This window comes from Corvus moneduloides, chromosome 3, assembly GCF_009650955.1.
Source record: "Corvus moneduloides isolate bCorMon1 chromosome 3, bCorMon1.pri, whole genome shotgun sequence".
In the NCBI taxonomy this organism is placed as follows: Eukaryota; Metazoa; Chordata; class Aves; order Passeriformes; family Corvidae; genus Corvus; species Corvus moneduloides.
The window spans coordinates 22060977-22070625 of record NC_045478.1 but is presented as its reverse complement, the minus strand read 5'-3'; the positions used below and the strand labels follow the sequence as shown (position 1 = coordinate 22070625).

The 9649-nt window shown below is 38.7% G+C and overlaps 1 protein-coding gene across 1 annotated transcript in view; it reads right to left on the bottom strand.

The window, feature by feature from the left end:
• Positions 1 to 267: 267 nt before the first annotated feature.
• DLGAP2 (DLG associated protein 2) overlaps positions 268 to 9649 on the bottom strand; it is a 459534-nt gene continuing 450152 nt past the window's right edge. Inside the window, 3 exon segments of the mRNA XM_032104583.1 lie at positions 268 to 7644; positions 7647 to 7679; positions 7681 to 7758. Coding sequence (XP_031960474.1) covers positions 7537 to 7644; positions 7647 to 7679; positions 7681 to 7758 — 219 coding nt within the window. The 3' untranslated portion in view covers positions 268 to 7536.

Sequence of the window (9649 nt, the reverse complement as noted above, 5' to 3'; positions counted from 1 at the left end):
TACCTATAGTATTAATGACTCTAAATCAAAACACGTTGATGGAATGGCATAGCTTATTCCCTTATTTGCTATTTTCCATCAGATTTTACATGCGTCTTCCTTTGATTTCAGCTAAAATCCTATCAAAATTGTTTTTATAATTGATCTCCTAACACTCCAAAGGCTAAAAGTCTAAAGTAATAATTTAGTGTTGTCTACAAACTGTCTAGTTGGAAATGTCAGATTTAACTAATGCAAAATTTAAAATGTAATAAAGAGTGTACTCTATTTTTTCTCAAAAAATTTAATTGCAGAATTATTTACAGGAGATGAACATAAACAATACATAAACCAATTGAAAGAGGCAGCTTCATAAAAGAGCCATGGGGCAAAATAGTGAAGCACATTTTCTTACAATCAGCTGGAGGTGAGTAGAGAACCATGAAAAAAGAATAACTCAATAATAAAACAATTTTCAAATATGTCTTCAAAGTAACAAATAACATTCTGGTAAAGAAGATATTACTGAGAAGCAAGAAATTATTGTAGCAATGAAACAACATACTGTACATTCAATTTAGGTATCCTGCATGCTACTAAATAGAATTTATCAAAAGAACCATAAAAGCATGAGAAAGAGAATTACATAAAATAGTTTAATTCTAATGAAGTGTAGCTTTATACAGATGGTGAATATTTGGCACTCAGTTCATCCTCATTGTTGATATGATTTCTTATGTATATATATATTTATATATATTTATATATACTTTTAATGATAACTAAACAGCTAGTTTCCTGGTTCTAACATTCCTTGAAGTTCTATAGGAGGCATTTAATTTAGTCCTTAGGCCACACTTGATTATTTTGGCATGTCCATGGTAAATGAAAGTATGAGTTTTGTCTCTGTACAGAAAATCCTGCACAGTCATAGTGGCTTTTCTTCAGGAAAGAACAGTTCTAGAGCATATAAGCCAGGCTACTTGAAAGGGAATTTTATTTCAGTCAGGAAATTAATATATAAATTGAACTAAATAATACATACATGCTGAGCCCTTTTAAAATGAGATGGCCATACTATTAAACCTCCAAAGGGTAAATCAAAGCATGGATATGAGCATGTGGATTCCATGGGTAATTATAAACAAAGCTGGCATTTCTTTGTGAGGACTCTCTTCAGAGACTCGAACCTACTACCGAGCCCTCTGCATGACTATGACCTACCTGAAAGGAAAAATGAGCTCCTACAAAGTAGTGGCACTCTTGCTACCTCGAACAGAGAGTCCTTCCTACCTCAGACTTGCTGAGTCAGATATTGATCTGAATTATATTGATTCAGATTTGATATTTCTCTCTGGTTTCAGTTTCTGAGCATTGATTCTAATACAACCGGGATAAGAACTTTGCCTGGAGCTCTGCAATAATCCATCTCACAAGTAAGAAACTTGTATGACAGTGAAGCTTTAGGAAGGGGAAATAGTGTGTTGAATGAAAGAATGGCAAGATAAGGAGAAGAAAATTCCTCACTAATGGGCTGTGTTTCTGAATAATGACTATATATTCAAATAAGCCTCCCCCTCATTTATGCTTAGGTGAAAATATTCATGGTTTTGTACCTAGAGAAGTAAAAAATCCTGTCCAACAAAACCAATTTAGAAAAATAACATTTTGGCCTTAATAAAATATAGAATTAAATTGCCAGCTGATGAAAACTGTTCGGTGTCTCCTCAGTTAAAGAGCAAGCCATGTAGACAGACTGATTTACCTTAACTACAATCTGACTTCAAAAACCTGGTTCTCTTCTGGCAATGAAGGGTAATGGGAGAAAAGCTGGGTGTGGAAAGGTAGAGCAGTGAACTTGCAGTCTTCTTCTGCGATCATCTTTTATGAAATGCAATATGCATATGAGAAAAGATCTGGAATACTGTTTTTAGATACAGAATCATAGAATTGTTTATGTTGGAAAAGATATTCAGTAATGAATGCCATGGCCTCTTTCAGCTATTGGAATTTTATTTCATTAAGAGGAGCTGAATCAGCCTACATTTGCTTGCCAAATTTTCTTTTGGGCAATGTTCCATTTCAATTTTGGTTTTATATTTGCTGTTCCGAACAGCCTATTATGTAGTTAAATAGCTACAGCATAATGCCATAGAGGTATCTGCACCTCAGAGATAAATTAAGCAATTTCTGTGGATACAGAGGGCTTAATTCCTGACAGGACTGTGTATGCATATGAGTATGCCATAAAACATCTGTTCCTGAAAGATGGTCCCTGGAGGTGAACATGGTGAATAGCTGCTGATGGGCCATGGGGCTGCAGTAGGCAGTGAACCTGCCACAGCTGTCAGTGTTGAGGATGAGCTGCAAGAAAGTGGCACAACCTACAGGAATGTGAGTGTTGCCTGTGGTTCCTGGGTCCAGTTGTCCAGAACCATGACAGTGAAAAATCATTATGTGTATATATAGATATATGTATATATCCTCTTTCTGTTCTGTGCAGTATGAAATGGTGGCCTCTCATCTGCTGATCCTGTCCATGCAGAGAGAGGCGTCCCCATTGCTCTGCCATAAAAGAACCCTTACGGTTAGGGCTGAGTCTCACTAAAGAGCAGCTGCCCAAACCGAAGCACAATCATCATGCCTAGGTCCTGTGCCCCATGTCATCCCTCATGTTAGTTGGGCTGGAGGGCAGACTAGGGGAGAGAACAGGGCGCTTGGGAAGGCTGCTCGTGCAGCAAGTACCCCGGATGGATCTCTCCCGCTAAGAAAGCGGGGGAAAATGCACTTGCAAAGGGGAGACTTGCCAAGATTCCTGACCAAGAGAGCTCAGCTGTAGGTGCCATCAGTTCCCATGCCTGGCACCAGCCAGGAGTCTCCTCTGGCACCCTCCCAGGGAGCTCTTCCACTGCAGGGACCTCACTGCCATCGTCAGGAGCAGAAAAGGCAGAGATTGTTCTGAAAGGTTAATTTGATGCTCATCACTCCCTGCCTACTCCCTGGAGGGATGGTGTGAGCACTGATTGCCCTCATCTCTGCTTTGCTCTGGTCTTCCTCCTGGTTCAGCAAGTCTTTGCATCTCCTTCAGCACAGGCTCAGACTGTGAGGTCCCAGATGCTGGAAGGGTGCTGTGGAAGGAAACTCCCCAGCAGCATGGGCACAGGTGGGAGAACCGCCCACATCCTGCCATGCTGGGTTACCTGTCCCAGCTGCAGCCCAGCCTGGAGTTTGTGTGTTGGCTAATAAAGTGCTTGGAGATCCTTCTGGATGAAAGGCACTGTATAAGTGTGGGTGTCAACCTGTCATACACCAGGAAGCACCTCTCTAGACATTAAGGAGTCTGTTGATATTCCTCACCTCGAGCGCAGTGGGCGGGTGTTATCCCTGCATCATAAGATGCTCTAGGAACAGTAATGGGAGTAAGGTTGCTTCATGATTCATTTAAGCTCTCTTACACTGAGGCTCTGGTTTCACAGGTTTTCAGTGCACACAGTTTGACACCTGGAGCTACCAAACCAGCTTCAGACCTCAAATCAGCATGCACAAACCAGCACTTGATGGGTCAGCCTCTGGTGTGCCCCTGCCACTGGTGCCAACACTGAAATGCTGAGGAGGACATCAAACCCACCAACTGGGCAGGGCAGGCTCAAGGCTTTGAGTGCAGAAGGCTGAGCTGGGCTGATGTGGAGGCCTGCTGCTCTGGGCAAGGGGCCGGGGGGGACCTGCATGGAGAGGGCCTGGGACAGAATGGTGGCACTGCCTGAGGTGCCATGGGGCCAGGAACTCTCAAGGGCACTGCTTCTGCAGGCCACGAGGAGGCTGCGAGCCCCGTGTGACACACCGGGCCACGTGTGACACTCCATCACGTAGCAGTTACTTGCAATATCACCCAATGACCAAACATACCTTGACTATATACTAGATGCAGTGCTGAGGAAGTAGAGTACTAATTTACTGATACAGCAGGACATGGGCTTATTTTAAAACAAATAATTTCCATTATATGAATTATATGTTCTATCTATCTATATATATGAAATTCACACACTTTCCTATGCACGCTTTAATTCCTTCCTGATTGATCTCAAATCTAATATAGTGTCAAGGTTTAAGCATGAATTAAAATACCGTTTTTTTGGTATTAAACTGTACAATGTTGTTCATGTTTGCATTCTGCCAAAGGCCATTCTAATCAGGTGGACATGAAATAATAAAACACTTCATAATGTACTTCACCAAATTACAAAGAATTTCGAATCTAAAAAGACATACAAAGCAAAAATAAGTATGGCAAATATCAACAATTTCACCATTCAGGCCTTTTTCCTTATTTAAATTTTCTGAATTCTGTTTATTATACTTGTGTTTTACAGGCAATGACTAAATGAACAGAGACTTTCTATAATTTTAATGTGTTAAAATACATATTCGTCCAGTTAATATTTAATTAAACACTAGACCATTTTGCTATATTCAGCTGTTCTGAGTGGGTCTATACCATGAACTCTCAAAGGAGAAAGCATTCTAGTTCCTATCTTTACGTTTATTTATGTTCCTCCTATGTTGGTTTTTTAACTGACTTTTATTTTTGTGATGTGGGGTCAGATTACAATTGATCTGGTTTTATGTTTATTAAGATACAGGGTTTCTCATGTCAGAGACTGAGGCAATCTGACTTTGATTTATTTGCGACACAAATATGGTAAGCATAATGTTATCTTTCTAAACTAACCAGATGTACAATATGTAAATTTAAATGGCTTACTTGCCTTAAAAGATATCATGTTACCGGTACAATAATTTAATATATTGCACTTCAAAATATAATGTGCACCGATGATAATATATTGTCAGATTTGTTGGTAGGCATCTAGTTTACTTTTGATTTTTTATGATTTTTTTTAGTAGGGTTTTTTTTTGGCTTTTTTGTTTGTTTGAACAAGATGGAATGAGCAGAAATAATAGATTTATAAATCTTCTATTGAGCATTTTCTTATAATGGCATAGGAAATGTAGAACACAGACTCCTCCAAGTCAGCATTATTAGGCCAGCTGGGATCTCAGTTTATCTGTAATCTGTTGGGTTTATAATTTCTCTTCATAAAGTCTGATTCCTGGCAAGATCAGGTACAACTTGTCTTAATCGCATGACCTGTTGCTGCAGGCAGGAGGGTTCAAGCGAGTAAGGCAAGTGTGATTCCTCCTGGAAGTGTACAGGAAATCAGATAAAATGTATCAGCTGCCATATGTATATATGTGTACAGGTGTGTGTGTCTCTATTTCAAATTTCTTCAATCTAGGAAAAATACTGGCTTTGGTTTTGTGTGGATATTCTAATTAGCAGCTTCACTTTAAGATATCGGTTTTCAAGACTAAAGATGCCAATGTTTGCATGTACTTTTGTATTTAAAATAGTACAACAAATATAGGAAGTAGCATCAATATTGTACACTACCTAAGATTAACTCTTTTCTTAATAGAAAATGCCTTGAAAACACAAAGGATGGGAAATATGTTTTCATCTATAGAAGAATATTTCAGGGATTTATTCTTTTTTATTCCTTTTTTTTTCTTTTTTTTTTTTTTTTTTTTTTTTTGCATTCTTCAAGGATATACATTCGTCTTGGTTTTTGCTTCAAATATAGTTTAAGGCTATTTGGTAAAGTATATACCAGATACCAGGCTCAATTTACAGGGGTGTCTTCTCACAGAAACTTCTCAAAACTTCATCTCTAAAGATATGTACCTTGAAGCCAAGCATGCTTTATCAGCTGTCCAAAGACAGAACTCATGCTTAATACCACACGCTGTAGGAAAAAGAGAAGGAAACAAACAAACAAACAAAAGAAAACAGATTTGAAGCAATGTCAGATCTGCATAACCTACGGTACTTCATGTTTTCAGTCATCCATCAGGCCGCAGGGTGTGTGGGATTTGGATTTAAAGTGCTCAACAGGTGAAGAACCAAAGTGCTCGAGTATAATTAAATAGTTGTTCTGCCTATGGCTAAATACATTGCATTTGTTAAAGCAGGTAAACAGGGAATGCGATAACTGGGGCTGTCTTTCTCACGTGATTCTCACTGTTTTGACCTAAACTTGTGTTCAGTAGGATTCAAACCTTGGAATTGGGGGCTGCAGGTTACTCATTTTATTGCGTCTTTACCTGAAGACTTCTAAGGGCTGGATTGCTTGGTTGGCCCTGGAAGGTAGGTGAAGTGGAATAATTCTGTGTTAATTTGTTTTAAGTGAAAGCCTCTTAACTGTGGTAGCTACCACTTCTCTCTTCTGACAATGTGAGGCTTGAAAATATATTATTTTCCTTATATTCCATGGCTGGAAATCACTTATCTCTTGAGTCATGTTTTTTTCTGTCTGAAGCAAGCAAGAACCTTATTCTTGCCATAAATGATACTGCATAGAAAAATAGTTCTAAGAAAAAAAAATACAACTGTAAACCACAGTTCACCTTTACCTTAACATAACCATTTAAACTTATATATACTTACCACTCACAGTCATATTTCTTAAACTGTTTACAACATCACAACTGGCATTTTAAACAAGCAAGATTTTTTTGTTCTCAAGGATACCCTGGAAACTCAATTGTTCTAACAATTTGAGAGTTTGAAATAGTACATGTAGCACAGCTCTTGAAATGAAAGAGAGAAGGTTTATAAAATAAATATTAACATGTAAAAGAAGTGTTAAAAATGCAATGAGTGGTCCAAAGGAGCAAGTACAACTTTTTCTTTACTCGTCTTACTACAGAAGATCTAACTTTTTAAGGCTTCCGTTTTCCTTTCACCCATCACTCAAGTCCTCTTGCATTACAATTTTGCTTAGGTTTCAGAGTGTCATTATACTGCTAACAGCAAACGTTTCTTAGTGGACATTCCCACCATCACCAGACTTGTATGCTTCTTGGTTTCTGATGAACTTTGGAGTTCTAGTGGCTGGATATCCCTGTTCATCTCCAGAAACTCGAATGAGATGAGAGGCCTAGTGTTATTTTGCAGTAGCAAAGATGAGAAGAGTGGCAGAGCGCATGGGTAAATATGTTAGCTGGATTCTAGGAAAAGAAACTGGAGGTCAAGGAGATAAATGGGTTCTTTCTTTCCTGCTCTTTACATTTGTAGCACCTTCTACTTGGATTAGCTAATGCCTCTAGTGAATGGTGAGATGCACCCATTTATAGTTTGTTATTCTTATCCCTAATTATCACACTTTTTATAAAATATAAATAACAAAAGTAAGCTGGGTTCCATCTCAAGAGGTGTTTCTTGTTTCCTCTGAGAATATATTGGATAAGTCAGGTCTTGACAAGCCCTATCCATTGTAAGCTGATTGTAAGTCAGACAATAATACAAAAAGAAGTCATTCTTGGCGGTGAGCTCAGCAAATTCTGAGGAAATCAAAAGCATTCCACTGTGCTTATGGCACAAAGAACACAACAGCAAGGGCATATTCAGTGGAGAGAATGAGACAAAAATTACCAGGTAAGTGACAAACTGTACAAGCATTTTGTTTAAAAAAGGAACTCTGCAGCATTCTGTCTTTAAAGCCGGGTTTGAGCCTCTGGGATATAGATCTCAATGCTGTCTGCACGCTCTGTGGCTGAATTCTGCCGGAAGGAGGCTGCTCGCTTGGCAGCCATCAGCCGTCTCTTCTAGCCTCTTGTCGTTGTCTGTCAGGTAGGTCCCAGAGATTTTTCTCTTGTGATAGGGAATTTTCCTTTTGGGGGCTTCTTTGGTACAGGAGGAGGAATCTTTCTTTCTTCCTGCAAAAGGGCATTAAAACTAAGTGTGAGCTGCATGCAAAAGGTACTTGTCAGCAGAGCATGCACATCAAAGACATGAAATGCAAAATACTGATTACATACATCAAGCATGCTCAATTTGTGCTTGCCCATCAGCTGACTAATGGATTACATGAACAGCTATCCACACTAGGAACACTGACAAAACCCTTTTATTTGACAACCATTATGCATTCTGCGGTCCTGTGCCTAAAAAAAGACTGGGCTTCCTTCCACTGTCCCTCGGCAGGTATCGGCACATGCAATCTGCACACCTCACTTTCATATGGATTTGTTTAATTTTAGCTGACACATTATTACACTCATTATAAACAGAAACACACACTGTCTCTCCAATAGGAATTCAGCGCATCTGTGTGGTCTGATCAAGTGAAAAGACTCTCTAAGATTACCAGGACAGGATTTTTGATTAAATTAATCATACTGAGTTGAGCCTCAGCTGGATATGAGATAGCAGCTGTGTATACATGTCTATTAGTTTAGTCTCCTCCAGGAATTCCTATATGGAAACATTCAAGCGCCAACCAGAGAGAGAACATAGGGCTAATTGTTCTGCTTGCAAGCCTGGGCCATTTTAAAGAAAATTATTCTGAAGAATTATCAAATTATAAAGTGAAAGTCAGTAGATTTTGTTACCAAAGTAGCTGTAAATTTCTCTGCAGGTGTTAAATCAAGAATTGTTTTGAAGTATGAAATGGATATTTTACTCCATTTAGAGACCGTGAAGTATCATATGAGGGCCTATAATCAAGGCATTGTACACCACTTTAGCTTAGAAGAGATGGACCTCTGGAGGTGATTTCATACAATCCCCATTCAAAGTGCTCTTGAGATTAGATGCAACTTTGAAGTTAAATCAGATTTTTAAAATTTCATGTTTAATACTGGACTGCATAGCCCTGAAGATGAAGACTCCACAGCTTCATTTGTATACATATGGTTATTATGATAGATCTGGTTATTATGATAGATCTTTTTGCCATACGATTTCTTAAGGTAATGGTAATAGTGCAGAATATGGGCTGTTCCTTATGGAGAACACAGTTAATTTGATGCACAGCAGGATTCAAATAATACAAAAATTGAACTGATACACCTATGGTTTACAGATTCTTCATTTTTTTTTTTTTTCGTTTTTTGGGTTTTTTTAAGCTAATTCTGAGTCTACTACCAAAATGCAGTAGCCAAGACTAAATAACTATGGTTATTTAAAAACATAGTTCTACATTAAACAGGAACAGTGCACCAGCCCAAGATGCTATTCCCTGTGATAACCAGTTCTGCCTGTCTTTATTTTCTCTATTTCCTGTTTTCAAACACGAACATAAAGGCTCCATTCCTATAATCCGATTTTATTTTTTTTTTCCACTTTTAGTTTTTTCCCTCTTAGGAATATCACTGTTGCTGTCACTATAATAATTTCTTACTTCCAGTTGTCACTAGTAAGCAAGAGTTGCAAACTCACCATCCACCAACCCGTTGGCTGAAAATTAAAATCCAAGAGGAGCATGAAGAAATGAAAAAGTTGTCAAAATGCCTCCTAATTCCTCCCAAACCAAACAAGTATTCACCTGAGGCCAACAGTACTGACTCAAACCAAATGCTGTTTTCATCTGACTGATACAATAATCAGCAAGGATAGTGGGATAATCAAGGTAAGGGATGAAGTTCTAGAGAAAAGAAAGGCAGTTTCAGAATTACACTGCTTTTATGGGCAATTTGCCACCTTTGGTTTGTAAGCATATTGTGGGGCATCTCCCAAATGGTGGAGTTGCAGGGCAGAGGTGCGGGCAGTTTGCCAGTAGCACTTTGTCCCCCAAAAGTTTGTGGGCTGAGCTTTAGTATGACCTGC